We start from the raw sequence: 23,519 nt of genomic DNA on the forward strand, positions 1-23,519 counted from the left end.
GGAAGAGAGAGAGAGGAAGAGAGAGAGAGAGAGAGAGAGAGAGAGACAGAGACAGAGACAGAGACAGAGACAGAGACAGAGACAGAGACAGAGGCAGTTTTACCATGATGATTTTACAGAGATAGGTTGCAGGTAAAGACATGGTGAGCCGAAAAATGAGAAATAGCTAGAAGATCAGGACAGATTGCCAGAGTTAACTTGAAGCCAAGCATAGCAATTCAGTCAGAAGCCAAGAGAAGCCAGTTTGAATCAGTCAGGTTAAAGAGATGTTTGGCCCAGAACAGCAGAGTTGACCCAGACAGACAGTTAAGAAAAAGCTAGAAGGGGTGAGTTATTCAGGAGTAAGTCTCCAAGATGACAATTATAGATGATGAGTAAAAGAGACATTTACAGTCTTCGGAGACACGGCCTGTTCTTGCTCATAGATTTCAAAGGTGGATCATGTGACTTCCCCTGTCTATAACTGTTTCTTTGTTCGCAGATGAGAGGTTATGCTCACTCTCTAGCCCTGATTCTTTTCTTTAAATGCTCTGAAAGCATGAACTCCTAGCTGTTACACTCTGTCAGTTTGCTGTGCCCATGATACAAGTCATTATCCATATGACAAAAACAGAAAACATAAGTCATAGAGGTTCTGAATAGTGAAGCTTTGGCCCCAACTGTGATAATCCTTAGAGACAGGGATTCAGGAGCTAATTACAGTTATAGGTAGTTATGAGAGAGTGGGGTCCTACTGGTGGGATTCGTGTTCTTTCAAAAGACATTGGAGCACTCAGGAAGATGAAGCATGTGGTCCACAAGTTCAAGATTGGCCTGGGCTACAAAGTGAGACTAAATCTCAAAAAGAAAATAAAAGATAAGGAAAAAGGAGAAGGGAGAATGGAATGCTAGCTAGGCCTACTCTGCTCCCCACCCAAATTCCTAGAGAAAGGACACATAAGAGCACGGAGAATTGATAGCCATCTGTGAGTCAGGAAGAATCCTTACCAGAACCTGAATTGCCTAGAACAGTGATGCTGGGCTTCCCACCTTCTATAACTGAGGTACATCCACCACCCCACCCTATACCCCAGAAAACATATGTAGGGGCATTCTGTAAGATAGTCATAGTAAGTCTGTGAAGGCTGTCTTTATGCTAGAAAAGGGTCTTGAGGTGCAGGCAATCAAATATAGTGAAGCTGGGGTTCTTAATACCTTATCTAAGTGATGGTAACCAGCATTGTCAGACAATTTCATGCATTGTTGCTTGGTTAGAAATAGAAATTGTCTGACCTGGACTGTAAAGTGCTGTAAATTAGTACACAATAGGTACTATAGGAACTAAATGGCCACCTCCAGTCCTCTTTAGAAGAAGGCAGGACGGGAGAAGAAAAGTAAATTAGTAAGAATGGCAGAAGAAAGTGGAAGTCTCCAGCAATAAATCAGCTCCTGGAGCAGTCATTTTTAGACCTATAACAGTATAATAGAACAGCACTTGGCTCTGCGTGATATAACAATGCAAGTGTCATCCTGAACAACACATATCTTAGGTGGTATCTTGTACACCCTTATCCTTTTAGAAACAGCTTAAATGTCATCTCTTCCATGATTTTTCTAAATATCAATTGAAGATGACATTTTTTTATTTTTAGATCCTTTAGTACAGACTTTATTACTCTTCCTTTGAGGCTTCAAGTGAAATTTGGTTTCACTTTTATAAGGCACTCACCTCGTCGTGTTACAGGAAGTTGGGTCTGGTTTCTGTTCTGCCAAAGAGTGAATTCTGAAGGCGAAACTGGACAGAGCAAGTATTCAACAAGTGTTGGAACAAATGAGTGAGGGAATGATGAATGAATGATGTGAATGAATGAGTGAATGAGGAATGAATTAGCTAACGATTCAAAGGAATGAGTCAATGAGTGGAAGAACAAATGATGAATTATCTAATGAATGAATGACGAATGAATCTGTGCTCTTTAGTGAGTCCACATTTATCTCAGACTCTCAAGATTTGTTGACCCCACTTCCAGACTTAAGCTAGCTGTCTCCTTCTGCTCATGTGTGAAGCTCTGGAATGTACTTGTTCAAAGTACTTTTATAAGGCACTCACCTCATCGTGTTACAGGAGGTTGGGTATGGTTTTTGTTCTGCTAAAGAGTGAACTCTGAAGGCGAAACTGTGGACAGAGAAACTACCCAACAAATTTTGAAACAAATGAGTGGGTGGATGATGAATGAATGATTTGAATGAATAAGTGAATGAGACAGTGTGGAGCACTGCCAAGTTTTCACCCTCAGAGTCTTTAGTCAGCCATGGGAGCCATAGGATAGGAGGCAGTGAGCCTCAGAGAAACATACAAAGATTCTATGATTTACTAATATCTACCCTACTGTTGTTTTAACATATTTCAAAGATTTCTTAGCCTCTAAAAGACACCATAACACCATAAAAAGCCTGAACTACGGTGTAGCCTAAGTTTGAAGGTCTGTCCTCTTGTTTCCTATGGAACTAACTATCTCATGGTCCACATTCAGAACCAACTCCTTAAAACAAAATATTTACTTGCCAGTCACAGAACATGAGGCTCCATGCATTTGAGACAAGTACATCTAACATTCAGCCTAGCCTCTCATCAATGCTTTTAAAATACAAATCCACTAGAACGATGGCACAGCCATTAAGAGCACTGATTGCTCTCCTGGAGGACCTGGGTTCAAATCCCAGCAACCACATGGTGGCTCACTATCATCTGTAATGAAATCTGATGCCTTTTTCTGGTGTGTCTGAAGACAACTACAGTGTACTTACATATAATAAATGAATAAATCTTTAAAAATATACAAATCCAAATTCTAAGCTTAGAGTAGATTGTGTAGCACATGTTCCATTAGCCCCTGAATCTGTCACTTGGTACCAAAGTGGCAAATTCTATCCTAATGCCTGGAATGACTCCCCTTGAGTCTTTCCTTCCCTTTCTCTGAGAGTATTTGCCCATGTTCTCTTCTTTCTGAACACCGCTTAAGGCCTGGCCTTTACCTTTCTGCATCCTTGAGAGAGACTGCCCAGGAATGGAAGGTTAAGTAGTTGAAGTCCTAACAAGACATGAATCATACGTATACATTATGGTGGAGAGACAGAGGGAAGCAAAGATGTGGACCTCACACAATACTGGAAACTGTCCTGAGGAAGCTGTAGGGGACACAGCTATAGGCAAATGGCATGTAGAATAGATGAGACAGATGTCGGGATAGTCAGGTCTTTATGTGTGTTTCTTTTTTAAATGGGTATGGCTGTTTTGTCTGCATGTATGTCTATGCACCACATGTGTGGGGTGCCTGTGGAGCTCAGAAGACAGGATCAGATCCCCTGGAAATTAAACTTACAGGCAGATAGTTGTGAGCTGCCACCTGTGTCCTCTAAAAGAGCAGTCGGTGCTCTTAACTGCTGAGCCATAGTTCCAGCTCCTCAGGGAGGAAGGTGTCAGTCATTTGACTTTTCCTTCCTTCTTTGCTGCCTGCCTTCTACAAGTACGTGTTTGCTATTTGCTGTGACTCGGACACTGTCCTTGGGAAAAACAACAATGAAAAATACCATATCTCTGTACTGTCAATAAGCTTGCATTTTGGCACACATGAAAATTTGTTATTTCAAACAGAGAGACAAGTATGCAAAACAACAAAAAAAAATAGGTGAAAACTAGGTCAGTTCCTCAGAAAGTTAAGCAGGTTACCCTGTGACCCAGCAATGTCACTCTTGGGCAGATACCCAAGGGAACAAAGCAGGGAGACGGCAGATATGTATGCACCCATGTCCATGGTAGTAGTCTTCCCAGTAGATCAAAGACAGAAGCAGCTCAGATGTCCATTGTGATGAGCAGATAAACACAAGGTGGCATAGATAGATAGATAGATAGATAGATAGATAGATAGATAGATAGATAGATAGATAGATAGATAGATAGATAGTTAGATAGATAGAAAGAAAGATGGATAGATAGATAGATAGATAGATAGATAGATAGATAGATAGATAGATAGATAGATAGAAAGATAGATGATAGATTAGGTAGACAAAGAGATGATAGATAGATAGATAGATAGATAGATAGATAGATAGATAGATAGATACATACATAGATACATAGATACATAGATACATAGATACATAGATATATAGATACATAGATACATAGATATAGATAGATTAGGTAGACAGAGAGATGATAGATGATAGATATAGATATGTAATATATTAGACAGATAGATGATTGATAAGTGGATAGATAGATAGATAGATAGATAGATAATATATCAGATGATAGATTGATAGTTGATAGATTAGATAGATAGATAGTATGTTAGACAGACAGATAATGAACAATATGTGGGTCATTCTAACCAATGCTATTATCGCACATGTGAGATTTGAAGAGTTTAGGCCGAGTGAAATAAACACATTATAAAGGATCAAGCTTCCGTGACTCACCTTCCATGGGGCCCCTAGGGAGTCAGTTTCCTAGAGAGCACAGGGTGGCCCTTTGTGCACAGAGTGAGGGAAGAGGCGCTGCTTAATGAGAGTGTGAGCCTGAGAGAATGAAAAGGTGGTAGAGATGGATGGTGACACCTCTGAGACAATGTTAATAAACTTAATGCCACTAAAATGCATGTGGCGACTGTTGAGAGGGTAAACATCAGCTGTGAGTTAGCTACAGCGGTCTCATTTTCTCTCTGGAAACATGGACAAGGGTCTGGAGTGGGATGATCTTAATTAGAATTGTCTGAGAAGGGCTTCTGAGGAGAAGCTAATCACAGTGAGAGAAACGTAAGATGACAGAGGAGTCTCTGATTTTACTCTAAATACAACAGAATGCTTTTGAAGTGTTTTGATCGATCGAAAAATGAAGCCAGACTTGATGGCACACGCCTTTAATCCCACTACCCAAGGAGGGGGCCCGGCAGAGGTGGGTAGATCTCTTGAGTTCCAGGCCAGCCAACGCTACATGAGTGTCTCAAACAAAAAGTAAAGAAAAGAAAAATAACAGCAAACACTGTAAACAATTTTAAGATTTGTCACTTAAAATATTTTCTTTGTTGTGTGTGAAAAAAAAAAATCACACAGAGGGTTCTTCTGGGAGAAACCCAGAAGTCAGAATGTCACTTAAGAGGCTTCTGCTGTCACGTGACTAGTTAACTAGGGGAATGTAGAGAAGATGGTTCTGAGAAGAGGGGCAGATTGGGCTGTGGTTTAGGGAGTAACTAAAGGAGTTGATTTGGGGTGTGGAGGACAAAGGATGGCATCTCTACTCTTAGCTGAGAACTTGGTAAGCAGGAAGCCCCACATACTGAGATAGAAATGGTCAGAGGCAAAGCTGGCTGGAGGATGAGGAATGGTACAGAGGGGCGGAGTCAAGACACAGGTTACACAGCGAGAGGGAGGATGAGCCCAGTGTTTGCTGGGCCACCGATTCAATGATATCATTGGTTAAACAATTTATGAACAATAAAAGTGAACAGAGGCTAGGAACAAGGGACAGGAGATAAGGGGAGAATTAGTCCTAAACTTTACAAAATATAAAGGCAAATATGACTCAGCAAAATCATGATTGTAAAAACACCGGGCTCGAGTTTCAGTGATGCTCCCAAACCACAGGTGAGGCTTTCTCATAAAACTCTTCCTCCTTCCACAGGAAATGTGCTTAGAAAGTCACTGAGTCTGCCTTGTGCACAAAGGCAGAAGAGGGGAGGGAGGGGACAGGTTCTCCACAGCCCCTTGGGTTTTGAAGCAGGAGCAGGACACTGAGGCTCCCCTGAGACTATCCCACTCCTTCCAATCAGCAGGCACCAACCAAGCGTCCACATCCTTGCATCCCCACTGTGCAGCTGGGATGAAATGGTACTCAGTCGTGCAAGCAAAGGCCAAGAGTTTCTGCAGGCGGCCTCCCCCTCCAAGGACAGCAGTTAAACCAGCAGGAACACAAGCTCGTTTTCTTCTGCATGTTGCTGGTCTTGAGTTGACTGATCCAGTCATTGCTCTTATGGACTCTCAGGCTGGTTCCTACTGGGAGTCACAAAGCAAGGGGGACAATTAGTAGAAAACAAAACAGAAACAAAAACAAAAAACAGACTTTAAAAGTCACTTTCACCATTCAGTGTCACCTGCACAGTGGAGAAAAATGAGCAATACCTGGAACCACACTGCAAAACTGCTGTGCAATTATACACACACACATATATAATATACATAATGTATGTATATATAGAACATTTGTGTATATAATATATGTGTATATATAACATAAGTATATATGTAATATATGTGTATGCTTATATATTTATGTATATGACTTATATATGTATATATAACATAACTGTATACAATATATAATATATCTTGTATATATAATGTGGTTTACATGCAATTAACTGCATTTGTTGACTGTTTTTTCTCATAGGACTGAGGGTACAGGGTTCACCAACAGCCCCATTGCCTGTCTCTCTCACAACAAAAAGTTCAGCACTTGTGGCCACCTGGACTACCTCTGCTCCACACACTGCTAGGGTCACCACCCCTGTAGCCAGTGCCACTCACAACGCCTCAGTTCTCCACACCACTGCCGCATCCCTGACATCTCAGCTCCCCACTGACCACAGAGAAGAAGCTGTCACCAGCCCACCTTTGAAGAGGGATGTCAACAGCACAGACTCCTCACCTGCCGGGTTCCCCTCAACAAGCAGTGATGGCCACTTGGCACCCACACCTGAGGAACACAGTCTTGGAAGTCCTGAAGCAACTGTGCCAGCTACTGGGTCACAGTCACCCATGCTCCTGTCTTCTCAGGCTCCAACCTCAGCAACCACATCCCCCGCAACTTCCCCATCGGAGTCTCTCTCTGCTTCTGTTACCTCTAGCCACAACTCTACGGTGGCCAACATCCAGCCCACAGAAGCTCCAATGGCACCTGCGTCACCAACAGAAGAGCACAGCTCTAGTCACACACCCACTTCCCATGTCACAGCAGAGCCAGTGCCCAAGGAGAAATCACCCCAAGACACTGAACCTGGCAAAGTGATCTGTGAGTCTGAGACCACCACCCCCTTCCTGATCATGCAAGAAGTGGAGAATGCCTTAAGTTCAGGTGAGTCCCTCTCCAGGTGAATTAGTGACCTTGGTTATGGGGAGATGGAGATCCTGTCCGTGGGAAGCTGGTGGAATGTGCAGTAGGTAAGAGTGATGATAAGGCTCAGTAGCTGTAACAAGAATACAAGTTCTCAGTCACTCATAGTTGACATTCTTCGTAGTCGTTGTCCACTGTCTTGATGTGTCTTTACAAAAGGTCACAGGGGTGATACTGAAGAGAGATCATGGAGTGAGTAAAAAAATTGGGCCGAGGTCTGCTTTCCCAGGTTTTGCTTCTAACAACTTCCCAGCCCCCTCTCAAAATGGTGAAGACCTCCCCAAAGCAGGATCTTCCCCCCTTGGGTATCACAAAGCCAAACAGAAACCAAATGAGCATTGAGGGTTCATGTCTGTTCATGGCAGAGAACAAAGCAGGAGTCTAGGCTCAAAAATCAACTACCTTGTTTCAGGTGGGAATGCCATGCATACAGAGATTTAAAATAAAAAGAGTCTGAAGAAGAGGAGGAGTGGTCACTTTTCCTTTAATAGGGGAAGATTCCCCTTTTCCTCCTTTTACGGCGAGAGATAAACATCTTTTAATGAAAACAAGCAAGTGCTCTGAATAGAAATAGTACCAGAGAGAGGGAGGAAAGAGAAAGCTAAAATTAGCCAAGCAGTGACCTCTATGGAAGAGCCTGTAGGCCAGTCAGGCAAGTAATTCCTGAGAACTGTGATTGGTAGACACAGTCTACTAGCAATAAATAAATTATGTCTATCAAATCTATATTGTTTATGTTCTAAATATGAGTATATTATAATATTTATATATAATATAAAACATTATATATTATAATACAGATATTATAGACTAATATTATATAACATATAAATTATATAAATATGTATATGTGTTTATACATATATATTTATACATATATAAACATATAAACATGTATATATTATATAATAAATATAACATATTTATTATATTTACTATTGATGTAATAAAATACATTGTATATGTATATAATATGCATATAAAATAACATATTGTATATATTAATATATGTATATATTATATGTGTAATATATGTATATATATTATATATAATATGTTATATCTATGCATGTAATCTTATTTCAAAAGGCTGGGGCATATCAGTGAGGGGAGCAAGAATGAAAGAAACATTCCAGTTGGAATGAAGGAGCCTACTACAGAGCCCTGACTGGGGTACAGGAGGCATACTGGGGGTCAGGCCTGAGACAGAAAAGAGTTTAAACCAGAACTTACTAAGCCCTGTGAAAAGACCACCTCCATGACAGAAGAGCCTCTCCCTTGAGTGCAACACTCTCCTCTACTAAACAGCCTCCCATCCTACCTGTGGCCAGAAACCAGGACAAGTGAAGCCTGCCATGCAGTGAAGAGTCAGGTGGAGATGGGTGGAGGGCAGGCCTGCAGAGGGGTGGGGAATCTGTATCTCCCTGGCACTCTGTTCATGACTCTAGGTCAGCTAAAGCAGAGTGGGTTTCGTGAAATCCATCTCTCATAGAGGGATCATCTACATTCATGCCTGTGGGCATGGTCCTGTCCACCTTTCCCTTCCTGATTTGGGTCCTTAACACTGTTGCCTGCATGTTCTGCTTCCCTTTATCCCTCCAGAGTTCCACAGATGTGACAGGTTAACACGCCAGAATACAAAGCCTGTACTCGGGGAAAACTACCTACATGATCTGATATATCCACTTCTTTCTAAGATTCCCTAATTTTTACTGGAACTTTCAGGAATGTTCTGGTATTTTGGCTTGATCTTTAGATCACGTATCTTCTCTTTAACCCAGCAGGGCCAAAGGATCAAGATTAGTGGCACAGTTGGGTCATGGTCCTTTGTGATTCAAGGGAATGTGCACACACAGGAACTATTGAATGAAGGGAAGCTTGAAAGATGGAGGAGAAGAAGGAGTGGCAGGAGAGCGAGATGATCAAGTCCAGGCCAAGGTAGCTCTGTGCATAGAACTCAGAGGATTTGTCCCCTAAGATCTCTCTCATACAACATACTGTGCATCCACCAGGACACACTGTCTGAGACTAAAGCAGAGAGGAAGAACACAAGTGACTCTTAATTCTGCTTCCAGCATCTAACCTAAGAACAAACCAAGATGGCTGGGATGAGCACAGGGGCAGTGAGATTCGGTCTGTTCACTGCATACATGAAGAGTCTGGAGGAGGGATGCACCTTGCTGAAGGTCATGCATCTCTCTCAGGAGCAGAGCTGAGCTGGGCCCAGAATGATCTGGCTTTTTGCCATCCCAGCATTGCTGTAGCACACCATCAGCCCTAGGGTCTCCTGCATTTCTGCTTCCAGCTACAGGGTTGCTCTTGTTGAGAGATTATATGCTGCCTTTAGATGTGCCAGGGATGGACCACACTTTGTATGACAGTCAGTCCTGTTCTGAAATATGCTATTACACAGCATATGTCTATGAATCCTTCTGTTCAACAAACACCTAGCCCTAGGCCATGGATTAATTCTTAAAGTAAATGTTTTTTGAGTTCAGAGACTGTTGGATACTCCCTGGTAAAGGGAACTGGGAGCTGCAGGGAATAAAGGGGGTCTGAGTAAATGGGTCTGGGAGGGGTGTGCCAGGGTGAGGATCCCGAAGTACTACAGGAGAGGTTGAGAATCCACATGATCTCAGTGAGGACACCAGTGCCTTCCTTGCCACCAGCTCCCTTGGCTAATTCTCAGGCCTGGGATGACCTAACCACTGCCCAGCTGTGCACCTTGGTGGCTGTGGTCAGTGCCCTCATCTCTAAGGCACTGTCTTTGCTTCAGCTCTCTCTCTCTCTCTCTCTCTTACTTGTTCTGTCAGTGCCTCCCTCCCTCCCTCACCTCTCATGGACCACCAGCACTCCAGAGCCAGCTGGCCCTTTCTTCTCCTGCTGTTCCAATCCCTCTCCTTGCCCCCTTCTCACATCCTGATAATGCTGAGACACACCGCCCCTGTTCTGTTTTATGGAACTGAACATAAATCTAACCCTGCTGTCAGCCAATTGGAGATCTCCCCGAGGGCAACCCGTGAGCTTCTTGCACTGCAGATGTTTGAGAGAGATTGCTAATTTCCTCAGCCTGCAATCTGCTCCTCCCTCAGACATGCCCTCTCTTCTTCTGAGTTCTCAGGCCAGAATTCTGGGGCTTCTTTCTCCCGTGCTGTGCTCCACATCCAGGCAATCCATCCAACAGGACTGGTCCCTTCTTGCCCCTCCCTCTCCCTCTCAGGTTGCTACAGTATTCCTAAAAAGTGACCTGACCACCCATCATATCCTGTCAGAGAGCCTCTTTTAGCATTGGAGTGTTGGATCTTTTGGGTTGTGTTGTCCCCATTGGCTCATTCCTGATGACTGACATTTATCTAGTCAAATGAGGACCTCAGAATCAAACACTTATTAGACTTGCCCTTTTCTGTGCAGGGATATAAGGTGAGGCTTCTGTTAGCCTTCACCTTTAATGCTGATGATATCATAAATGAAAAGACAATCTTGTTAGACTGGTCCTTATACTTCTAATACAATAGCCAGTATCCAAATGGGCTACTAAGCCCTAGAACTGTGGCTGCTCCTAGCAGAACCTGTAGCTGGAAAAGCATTTGCTGTGATTCAAACATCCAGTGCAAAAGAGAACAGGAAACCAAATAATTTTATATTGTTTGCAGGCTGGGGTGGTAATGTTTTGGATTTATCCAGTTAATTTAAAATGATTACTTAACAGAAAAATGAAGCCACCGCAGCTCCAAGCATGGCGTTGTGACTCTAACGGACTAATTGCTTCCCCTCTGAATCAGAACAAAGAAGCCAGGGTTCCTGTCATGTCCACAAAGTTCAGCATGTCCTGAACTTGCACAGGCTCTCTGCTCTCATTTTTTTATACCCTCGAGCTCTGTGGCAACTTTCTTATTAGTTGAACTCAGAGAACTCAGAGAATCCTCCTGCCTCAGGGCCTTTGCACTCACTGTTCCCCCTGCCTGAAACAGCCACCCTCCCTCTTTTTAAAGATCAGTCCTGTTCCTTGTCTGGATTCTGTCATTCCATCAGCAGACCTCTGCTCTGCTAAGTGGAATGATAACGGCCATTAATGTGGATCTCTTTCCCACGCTTCGCTTGTCTTGTTATTGCCTGCCATTTTCTGACCACATCTTCTTTATTGGGAGACTGCCTGCTTTTTTTGCTAGGCTAAAGGAAGAAACTTGATTGCAGAGAATGAAGAGGTTGCATTTCCAGCCCTCTGATGTGACAGACTCTCAGCATCATTGGTTGAATAAATAAAAATGATCAGCCAGCACCAGGGATGTTGCTGCATTCATCTGAGACCTGTTTTATCAATAGGCTGGAGTAAGGGGGTCATCTGTAGGATGGGACTATTATAAGTTTTAGGTAACACAATTCACTTGGCTATTGAACAGTGTCCCAAACAATGGCTTTGATCGGTATGTTACTACTATTTATTAGTATCATTATTGCTATTATTACCTTTTTGATGTTGTAACTCATCATCTTTGTTATCATATTTGCCATAATGAAGGATGCCCCCAGTCTTCAACAAGCATTTATTAAGTTAGGTATCTGGCTCTATACTAGGGATACATGTAGCTGTGAATGATATTCATTTATTTCAGGAAATTTACAGTGCAGCATGTGTATGGCCTAGGAAGTAATAGAGTCCCAAGCTGTCTGCATGGGTACATCCCAAATGACAGAGGGAGGAACCTCGGGGTGGATGCCTGAAGACCTAGGTCATGAGATAAGGTTGTTGACTGTACCTAGTAGTCTCCTGGTAGTCACTGATGGGACAAATAGTCTAAGGGTTATATTTAAATAGTATTATTCAACAGCAAGAGAAATGTACATGGTAAATTATAAGCAGTTGAGGATCAAAAAACTATACCAGCTCATACCTGGTTTCTGGTTGCTCATCTTCAGTGATAGATAGGTCATGTTATTTAACTAGTCTCCTATTAGGGTTCTTCACTAGTAAATGAACACAGAAGTGGCTATCTGCACATTTTGACACTTGTCATACTGTGACAATTGTTTACTGCACTGATCCAATGCCTAAGAAATGAGATCCTTGTTCGTGAGATGCTTGTTGGAGATCGGGCATCACCGTCACAGTCACAGGCTCCCCTCAGTCCTCAGAATACACCAGTGAGGCAGGATCTAAAGGTGAAAATTATATACACAGAGTCTGACTTCCTCAAGTCCTCACATGTGTGACAGGGCCATGGTTCAAACTCCGTTCCTGAGACCAAACTAAAGTTTCCTGCCACTGAACCCATCCAGTCTGATGGAATGGAGACACAGAGTCAGGAGAGCTAGCCAGCACATTTGAATGGGTTACAGGAGGTAATGTCTGATCCCACCACCTGGGTCACCAGCGGGAGAAGGAGCAGGTGGCGTTGGCAGCCATCGCAAGTCAGCTGCACAAAAGACAAATGTTCTGATTCGCAGCTTTTGTGTAGCTAGCCAAAGAAGAAAAGGCAACATGTGTTAAACTGGGGCCATTCTGTGTTAATAGCCCAGAGCTTATCGTGTGTGCACACTATGACATGCTTTTCATGCTCTGAGCAAACTCAGTGCAATGCACATCTGAGCTGAGGCAAGTGTGGGAAGGAGGGGCTGAGATGAAACTGAGTTACACTCCCACCATCTCCAGGCCTCTCTCTCTCTCTCTCTCTCTCTCTCTCTCTCTCTCTCTCTCTCTCTCTCTCTCTCTCTCTCTCCACAGTTGCATTCAGACTGCTTGGTGCTATGTAGACTCCACATGTTCCCTGGGCCACATGCACACACACACTCCACGTTTACACATACTCTCCAGGGTTGCATTCAGGCTGCTTGGTGCTGTGTGGACTCCACATGTTCCCTGGGCCTGCACTGCTTTGCAGTTTCCATTACAATGAGGACATGCCTGTGAACACTGGTGCCATCCTTTGAACTTTATTGGTTTGAACTCTAGCTTTTCTTCCATGGGAACTGTGCTAAAACACTCTTAAAGGACACTGGTACAGAGACATCTGGATCTCTCTGTTTCGAACCCCAGGAATTATCTTTGTAGAAGATATCCATACCTTTGAGATAAATGTAGACTTGGGAAAAAAAAGAATTATCTGATAGGAAAGATGAAAGATCCATTTAAGATGTACCTAGGAAAGTTTTATGAGTAAAAGAATAGGTATTGTAATAAATTAATGACCATTTTTCAAAAGCATATTAAAAATTGGTGAAAGGACTTAACATTGACTTACTATAAAAACACATATATAATAAGACAGTGTAAAAGGAATATTAAGCCCTTCCTTAACATATTTTCAGAATGCTTAGAATGTATCAGAATGCAATATTCCAACAGACTCCTATATCCTATCTTCTCCTTTATCAAGTATTTATTTATTTATTTATTTATTTATTTATTTATTTTTATGTCCATGAGTGTTTTGCCTTCACATATGCCTGTATACCATTTGTGTGCAATGGCCTGGATCTTCTGGGACTGGAGTTGTGTGATTCACAGTGGGTGCTGGGAACAGAACCTGGGTCCTCTGGAAGAACAACCAGAGCTCTTAACCACTGAGCCATCTCTCCAGGTCCACCAAGTATTACAGAGATTGCACTATAGGTAGCTCCTAAACTCATCCATGTATCTCCTCTCACTCTTCAGTCAGAGCTCTCAAAATCCCACAGCAGAAGCCTCTCCACCGTGCCTTTCCTCCATCTTGCTCGTTATCGACAGAGCAGCCAGAGCCGTGAAAACAAATGCACATCACCAGCCTCCATCAATGTCTCTGCCTTCAGCATGAAGCCCCTAAGCCTTCACTTTAGGTGACCTCCACCTGTCACCCCTGTGGCATCCAAACCCCTTCCTCTCATTCTCAGCACCTCCTCTACTGCTGACTCCCGGGTTCTTCAGTCTTCCTCTTGACTTAGGGCCATCTTCCACAGAATGTTTCTTGCCGGAACCTTCTTTAGTACCTCATTGGTTTATTCCAAACCAGGTCTGGAATCTTAGCTCAAACATTGCCTGTTCTGGAAGTTTCCTATGCGACTCCCAATCCAGTCCCTAGCGTTCAGTTCCAATTTATCGCAGCTCACATGAATCCGTTCTCCACAGTAGGATGATAAACTAAGCTGCATGGCTCTTTGTTTGTGACCATCACTGTTTCTCAGGACACAAGGGAATAGGAGGAAGCTCTTCTGACTCAGAACTATATTCCTAGCACCTAATTGTGCCTAGCTCAGTGTAGGTGTTCAATGAATACTCAACAAATGAACCTTTGTAGTTTTATATAGAAACTGTAAGTTCTGAGCTTTGAATTGAAAATGAAAAAAAAACAAAACCGATTATTGAACACCCCCACCTGTGTATGTAAAGAAACCTCTGACGCTCCCTCAAGACCACAGTCCATTTGAAGTGATTTCTGCTGTCGTGATGAGTTTCCATCCACTCTCACCTGCAACACACCTGTTTTTTGCCCACATCCTGATGCCCACTTAACGCCTTACCATGAACATTGTGGCTGCTATGACTGTTCTTAGGAACTGTTGTCACACTTTTTTCTTACAGGCCAAGTTCTTTGAACTCATGCTAACCTTCAAATCTTGCTAGTTCCCACGGGAACTCTATTAGACTCTGTTTCAGCTAAAACACAATCTCGTATTGACTTGCCTTCCATGCTTAAACCTTAATCTAATTTTGATGTATTTCTAAGATACCCTTTGAAAAATATATGTCAAGGTAATAAAATCAGCTATTTCCCATTTATACTGCCATCCAGTAGCAAGACAACCATTGTGCATTTTAATTGCCCCAGTGCTGTCTTTGATTATGTTTGGAGAATTTCTGCCTCTGTAGAACACTTTTTCTTTTCTCTTTTAGATTTGACTTTCATGGGTGATAGCTGAACAGTGGTTTTGAAAATGTTCCACTGAGAAAATGAGAGTGAGTGTATAAACACAGACAATGCCATTAGGTGGCTCACTGGGAGATGTGGGTAAGGATAAACCCAATCTCCTCTCTACCCTAAACCATCAGAAGCTTCTAGCTGGGAGAGCATCTTTCTAGCTGTAGAATAACTAGTTGGAAAATGGAGGGTAGCCCATCATCAATCAACCCATCAGCTTTGTCAGGAAAGATTCTAAAATCTCATCACAGGGAGTTGAGTCTCGACTATTGTGCTGGGAACATATGTAAGTGACGCTGAGTTGATGATATGCCTGCTTGCTCAATCCTAGGAAAAACAGTATTGTCTATAACAGATGGCGTTTTTACAGTGTCTTTCATTCATGGTTAGATGGAGGACCTTCAAAGAGTAGACCATTGGCCTAAAGACGATGGCGAATTTTATGCTAAAATGAAAACATCTCACAAAGTCCGTAGAAGTGACCTATCATACACTGTGTAGCACATTTCCATACAGAGACAGTATGGAACAACTCTGAAGGCAGGCTGCAGGGATACAGATGATGGTGCAAACCCCACCATCAGACTGTCTGGTTCAGCTCTCTCCAGTGCCTGTTGCTATATGAGGGACTCTGGGGTAAGAGTCTGAACATCCCTGAACACCATCTTCAAGATGAAGGCACACACAGAATTGTACCTATTCAGTAAGATACTTATTAGCATGAAATATGATCGCTGAACCATTGTTCTTCTAGTAAGTTAGCAGTAAATTATGTCAGCTTATATTATTATGGTTGGACCCTTAATTTGGGGGGAAGGGGCTAGCTCAGATGCTTGTAGACTAGTTTTCTTAGCTTGAAGACTGTTTATAAACCACTTAAAGACTCCCAAAGGGACACTTACAGTGAGTGCCGGGTAATAAAAGCCCGTGGAAGTACCTGCCTTCCGGACAATATAGAGAATGATAATCCAAATGGTGCGATAGAGAATCACTGCTCCCCTTGGAAACAGTGACACTTTCACTTGGGAAACTGAAAGGAATGGGGCTGAAATGCAGCTGAGGAGAGCAGTCTCTGGGGCCGAAGGGAAGCAAGCAGTGAGCTACAAGAGAAAACCCTGGTCCTGGGGCCCGAGGAGGCAGAACAGGAAGGAGCTGTACCCTCCCCTGACTTGCGTCCCAGTTGAGAAATTAGTTTTCTTTCCAGAGACCTGAGTCTGGGAAACTTTAAACTTGGTAAATACAGTGTCTGAAAGCAGGCCTATGGGACCCGGCTGATTAATTACATGGGGAACAAGAATGAATTTAACTAATGGTTCTTAGGAGATTGCTGATTCCTTGGGATTACTGTAATTATGTTGATGTCATTGGCCTCAAAGCTGTTGGGACAAGTGACCTGAGACAAATGACCTGAAACAGTAATAATTAAAAACAATAAACAAGTGCATTACTTAGCAAAAGGGGAGAACTCTGCCCACCCCCAACCCCTGCAGGCAATATTCAAAGAGATGACTTGGGAGTTTGAGACACCCAAGCTGGTCCCTAATAATCCTCATTCCCTGCAGACTGGGTGTGGAGCTTACCCTCTGGTCAACTGAACAACGTGAGCTGTGCTCCCGACAGCCCTGGAGTTGCTCTGTGGCAATCAGCTTAGACAGCGCTAAGCTATGAGAACAGTGGATAAGCAAGACCATTGCTATTCTCGGAAGCCCCAGGTAGCTCGAGTTACAAATGTCAAAAGTGAGCTGAGACTGAGCGATCGAAACAGGTAGTTAAAATGAATTCCAAGCAAGAAGGAGGTCTCATTTATGTTGGAAAAGACTGTAATTGTAAGTGAAGTGAAGAAACTTTAAAACCATAGTAACAGAGAGCCGCCCAGAATGGTTTCATTAATTGCAAGCCTGAGCTCCAGTGAGTGCAGGGCTGTGTTCCCATGAAAGAATGAGGCTGAAAGGAAAGAGCATGAATCTGGAGTTCATGCTTTTCGTCATCCTATCCAAGATTAACATTTCTGCTACTCGTTTTTAGCTGTATGCTTTATGTAGAACAGTGTTTATTTATTATTTATCGGGATGGTATATGTGTGTGTATATGTATGTTTGTGTATATGCATATGTATGTGTGAGTATGTGTGTGTATTGTGTATGTGTGTATGAATGTGGATGTGTGTGTGAGAGTGCATGTGTGAGTGTGTGTGTGTGTGAATGTGTATATGTGTGTGTGTGAGTGCATGTGTGAGTATGTGTGTATTTGTATGTGTATGTGAATGAGGAAACTAGAGGTCAGAGTCAGTTCTCTTTCTCAGTCACTCTCCATGTCTTTTCAAGACATGGTCTTTCACTAAAGCTGACGACTACCTACTTGGCTTCAGTGGTTACCAGTGAACCAGGGATACACCCATCTTCTGCTTCCCTGGCACTGAGATTACAGGTGTGCCCAGCTGTTTAATGTGGATGCTGGGAATCCAAACTCAAGTCTTCCTTGTGAGGCCAGGCCTTAACTGACTGAGCAGTCTCCCTGCCCGGAACAGAACTTTTAGGAAAACTAGTCTCTGAACCAGATCCTCAAATGATGTGAAGTGTGAAAGTACAGTTGTGACCCCGGCCTCGAGGCTGAAGCCAATCTGCCCTCTTGCCCAGTTCGCCAGCTGTTGGAAAAGAGTGGAAAGGAGGGAAAACACTCCAGATAGATAACAGTTGCCTAGTTTGGATCAGTTGGCTTCTTACCCTGTGTTTGAGCAGATGACATAGTAAACCAATGATTTAAAGGTTTGGAAAGAGTTTGGTGGAGAAAAGGAAGAATGTGTAGAGACAAACTTAGGTTGTATTCATTAAAACACTTCTATTGATTTTCATGCAAATCATATGATGATAAGGAGCTTTCTTCCTTATACCATAAGTACTAACAAAGTGTGATTAAAACCAGCTCTGAAGCTGGGGAGAAGAATCAGTTGGTACAGCACTGGTGTACAAGCATGAGGATCTGAGTTCAAACCCAAGCACTCACCTAAAACAAAGGGCACTGAAGTACATGTTTGTAATCTCAGTGCTAGAAAGGAAGAGACAAGCAGTCCCTAGGGCTCACTGGCCAGCTAGCCTCATCTAATTATTGCACCTCAGATCCAAGTGAGAAGAGACTATCTCACAAAGCAAGGTGGACACCTCCTGAGGAGCCATACCCAAAGTTGTCCCCTGACTTCCACATGCATACATGAGCAGATGCACACATACATATACATATGAACATGCACATGTCCCCACACATGCTCTGAAATTAGTTTTTAATTAATTAATAATAAATTAGCTATGTTTCAGAATAAATCAGAATTTATTTTATGAATTACTTACTTTAGGCCTAGACAAATAAATGAACCTGGCTTGGTATCTCTGGCTTTCAGGGACTTCCAATCAAGAGCAGGCAAGTCCTGTGCACTTGAATCATCAGCATAACAGTACATCTCATGGTGATATCTTAGATATAAATATGCAAACATGTATAAGTACCCACAGCTAAAGATATCATATCAACTACACCAAAGTAAAAGAAAATATCTAGAAAACAGGGTTCAAGGTAGTTCCATCCTTTGAGATGAATTCTGGTGGGGATTGTATTTAAAAAGTTTCTTGATAAACAAACAAAACAAACAAACAACAACAACAACAAAAACTGTGTGCCTCTTCCCAGAATGCTCCTGGGGTTCCCACACCTGTCTAGCACCATTAAGATCAAATACCACCCCTGAGCTTCAGAAATCTCTGAGACCTTTTCCTGGGCATATAGAACTTTTCACAGCCTCTTTTAATTTCCATTGTGCCTTCTTATGGGTTCTGTGGTGGTATGAATATGCTTGGCCCATGGGGAGTGGCACTATTAGGAGGTATGGCCTTGTTAGAATAGATGCAGTCTTGTTGGAAGAGGTAAGTCACTGTGTAGGTGAGCTCTGAGGGCTGTTAATGCTCAAGCTCCAGTCTTCTCCTGGCTACCTTTGGGTCAAGATGTAGAACTCTCAGTTCCTTCTCCATCACCATATCTCCCTGGACACTGCCATGCTTCCTGCCATGATGATAGTGGACTGAACCTCTGAACCTGTAAGCCAGCCCCAATTAAGTGTTGTTTTTTATAAGAACTGCCTTGGTCATGGTGTCTTCTCGCAGCAAAGGAAACAAAAACTAAGACAGATCCATTTCTGTGAATCATGTGACCTTGGTAAAGTCACACCACCTCCTAGTTCATGAAGTAAAGAGACTAGCTATGCAGATATCAGTTTAACCCCTCTCCCTTTGTGCTAGTTCACAAAACAGTTCTGTGTATTCTTCTCAGTGGCTCTAGAGGCAGAAGGCAAGGATTTAATCCTTTTTAGATAAGACATTGGGTCAGGATGCTTCTGTCTCCAGCCTGTTGCTGACCCAGAAATGTTAGCTGTCTGTTCTTCCCTAGCTAGCTTCTACCACACACCTTCATTGCTGTCTCTCCAAATCCTGCTCATCCAGAGAAATGATTCATTCTCTTCTCAAAACTTGTTCCAATTTTTCTAGACCCACTTGTCTGTTAGAGATAGAAATACAAAGTTTGACATTGCCTACCTCCCTATCTGCCAATCCAAACCTGGACTCTCCTGTGTGACTCCCAGACACTTATGCTTGTCTCTGCAAGCCACTGGCTTGATTTCTCTGTATTCCACATTCCTAGATCAAGAGGAAATCAAGAGTCAATCCAAAATGGCCCTGTGAGACCAGGGAGTTCATTCAATACAGCCTTCCAAGCTTGTAAAAACCAGTGCCAAGAACCCTCTTACTTTTAACTTGCTATCCTGTGACTTGTGGCTGCGTCCCATAATCCTCTTCCTAAAACATACACATCACCACCAAAGAAATGCCAGTTACCATACATGCAGGCTTATTTACTATCGAGATATTACTGAGCTTTGACTCATCTTCATAGTGCCTATAGGCAGACCCAGACTACTGCACAGTCCTGAATTGCACTGTGATCCTTGAGAGCCAACAGAGAGCAGACAAGATGTCCAGAGCAAAGGCTGTGACTTGGCACAGCTCTACAGCCAGGGTGGCAGGAACAGTAGCAAGCAGTGTAGATGCCAAGCCAGCATGTCCTGTAGCCGGCCCTTCTGGTGATCAACATATTGTGGGGTCCTACACCTCTGTCCTCAGTTTCTCCATCTGTAAAATGGAGATAGCAAAAGTATTTAGTTTACAGAGTTCTTACGAGGGGTAAATATACTAAAATGCTGAAGCTTATGGGCTTAAGGCAGAAAAGCATTAGTTGTACTAATTGTACTAATTTGTACTATTGTTGTTTCTTAATGTTATTATCATTGTTATTAAGAGGAAGGATGTCACTTCTGTAATGATGAAGCCTACCGTAATGAATGGAAATTCAGACACATGCTGTTCTGGCACTAAACCCTTCCCCCCAACACATTCCCAGACAGACACTCTGAAAGAGAAAGAACTCAGGGCAAATTGTCCCTCTCTTCCTGATGACCTTGACTGAAGGAGCTGCTGCACACTCTGGAGTGGCCACCTGTTCCTTTCTATTTCTTCCTGACTTTCTGAACCAGGAAGAAGGAAAGGAATCATGATAAGACTGAAGAGCCATTGAGAGAGTTGTTAGCAACATTTCTTAAATACGGCAGAAGTGTGTACATATACGCAGAACCTTGGTCAAGCGCTCACACATATTAACTAAACACTCTGTGTGGCTCACGTGTCAAACAAACAGTAGCCAAGCACTTATCTTTTCCTCATCCTCCTACACTCCTCCATTGCCTGCTCTACCTGCCATGTTCTCGAACAATGCTTGTGAAATCACTAGTCGAGTTTATTCACAGGATGCTTAGATCCACCCTATCTGCCCCAGCATTTTCACTCTGGGTGCATTTGGCAAATATTTCCAGCAAAAAGCTCAAATGAAAGGCTCCTTTTGTATTTAATTGAGGTGGGGAGTTCTCTACTAAGAAGATTCTAAAAGTGGGCAATTCTGGGCCAACTGATACAGGAGGCAGCAAGGACATATGTAGAGCCCTTAAGTTTGAGACAACAGTTCACACATCTGTAGTTTAAAGGCAATCATGGGGAGTGGGCACCCTTGAAATGTCAATTCCAGGACTGCCTCTGAGCATTGACAAACAGAGTAATGGCTGGCCAGCTCTGACCTGGGGCAGGTCCTTCTAGGAGTTTGCTACACAGCTCAATTCCTAGTCTAACCAGTTATTACTAAATTAACTCCCTTCCTTCCAGTCAACCTAGTAGGTCATTCATAGAGTGTTGCCATTAAATAGTGTGGAGGGTGAAAGTCTAGGGTGGAGCAGAGACGGTGTCCTAGAGATAGGACTCCAGGATGAATAGGTGTGAAGCTTGTGTTCAAGAACTTTCTTAGTACAGTGACTGGGGTCAAAACTTCTGGTTATCATGATTCTTGTCAATAATGCAATTAGCGGTTCTATACTGAAGGACAGTGTTAAGAACCCACTGTGGGCTAGAGATTGCACCTGGTGCTCAAGGATTACAAAGGATGGGAGGAGATTCAAGACGGATGTGATTAGAATTTGCCTAGAATAGCTTAAAAACACAATCCAGTGTTAGAAAAAAAAAAAAAAAAAAGGAGACACGGAGATGCAAGAACATCCAGACACAAAGTCAGGTATTCAAATCATCTGGGAAAACTTCTCAAGAAGCATTGGTATGTAGTTATAAAGAAAATAAAAAAGAGGGTGGCAAAGGAACATGCCAAGAAGACGAGTCCGTGGAACAGGCTATAGGAAATAACTAGCACAGTAATGATTAAAACGCACAGGGCAAGTGAAATAAGCCTCGGTTCAGATGTTAGCTCCATGATTTACCAACTGTAAAACTTTAACCAAGACCTCAACTGTTCTCGGCCTCGACTTCCTCATCTATAAAATGTGTGTGTGTGTGTGTGTGTGTGTGTGTAAGTCCATTCAGCTTGTAAAGAGAGTCAAATGAGAGGTATAACCTTCATGGTCAAGAGCTGGCCCAAAGTAACTGCCTGCAAAGGATAGGAGCTGTGAGCCCGTTTATTCTCATTCTGGGCCATTATGAAAGCCACAAACAGGGGACTCTGAGAAATCCCAGACTTTGGGGGTAGCAAGAAATTTAAGGAAGCTTTGGTGTTTGGCTCTTCAAGAGACCCTTGGTTAGGCAGAACATGTTGGCACAGTGCAATGTGCTGGCACAGGAGGATATCTTGAATCTTGGCTTACACAATATTCAGATAAGTTTCTTCCAGTTCTCTTTTAAGGTCTGCCCATCCCAGAGCTTTATGGCATGAGTCACACCTGGTCTGAGAATAATGGGTCCTGAGGCGGAAGAACTAAAATGCCAGCAAACTTCCCTACAGCCCTTCTCAGGACAGCCCAGGAGGTCCTCTGCCTTCCCTGTAGGCAAAGCTGTCCCTGAAACCACACCTTCTACCTTTTTCTTCTGCATGTCCCATCTTGGAAAAAAAAAAAAGTGAGAACAAGACGAGAAGGGGAATTCCAGGTTAGTTTAAACAAAAGTCAGGGGGCACAGCATCTGTTTTCAGAAGCTAGAAAAACAAAGGCTTTCAGTTGCCACAGAACACAGTGCTTGCTTTCTGGGGCTTAGAGGCTGATACACAGGCACACACACACGTGCATGAGCACACAAATCCCAGCAGTAGGTGGGGCTTCTCAGGCCAGACCTGACTGGACCCTGAGGCCACAGCTGCTAAGGGAAGGCTCAGAAAACAGGATCTTCTGGGCTCCAGCTGATAAAGATCTACTTCCAGAAGACTCCAGCTCCTGGGGTGAAAAGTGGAGCTGGGAAGAGTATTGCACTCCCTTTGAACAGCCGGCTGGTGACAGAAGAGTTCATGAGAAGGTCCCAAATTTCAGCACAAACTATGTTACCTCATACCCTTTGCCTCATACTGGTAGAACCAACCCTCTAAAGAGCCATTTATCCAGCTTCCTACAGTAGACTACCAGGTAAAATGTCACATTTAATCTCCATCTCTGGTAATAAGGATGAGGTCACTTGTGGTCTGGAATAGGTAGCCTTGAAGACGCCCACGAGGAGACTGGAACAGCTCCTGGAGTTGGACAGCCACCATGAGCCACTGTGACATAAAGAAGGAGCAGGCCACTCTGTTGCTTGCTGTCTCATGGAAAAACACAGCTCTTGAGTTGGAGGAACTGCCTGCTTTACTTTTAAAAGAGGTGGTATATAAATAAACTGGGGAAATGGCAGAGTTGGAGGACACCCAGCTCCTTAGAATTAGGCAAGAAACTCTGAAGAAGGTCAGGCCTACAACTTCCTATATTAAGTCATCCTTAGGGTCAGGAGGTATGGGGAGAGTCTTTAAGGGAGCCACCTAGTTTCCTTTCCTTGTGTTAGAGGAGGGGAATTAAATGAAGAGGCTAGTATTTAACTGCTCCTAGCTGCAATGACTGTGGTGGTTTTTTTGTTTTTTTGTTT

The 23,519-nt window shown here is 43.0% G+C and overlaps 1 protein-coding gene across 1 annotated transcript in view; it reads left to right on the forward strand.

Moving 5' to 3' along the window:
* Nucleotides 1–23,519, forward strand: part of Parm1 (prostate androgen-regulated mucin-like protein 1) — a 108,263-nt gene that overhangs the window by 68,721 nt on the left and 16,023 nt on the right. Inside the window, exon 2 of the mRNA XM_021163493.2 lies at nt 6,431–7,114. Within this exon, the coding sequence (XP_021019152.1) occupies nt 6,431–7,114 (684 nt within the window). The remainder of the gene's footprint in view (nt 1–6,430; nt 7,115–23,519) is intronic.

The sequence above is a fragment of the Mus caroli genome, chromosome 5 (assembly GCF_900094665.2).
Source record: "Mus caroli chromosome 5, CAROLI_EIJ_v1.1, whole genome shotgun sequence".
In the NCBI taxonomy this organism is placed as follows: domain Eukaryota; kingdom Metazoa; phylum Chordata; class Mammalia; order Rodentia; family Muridae; genus Mus; species Mus caroli.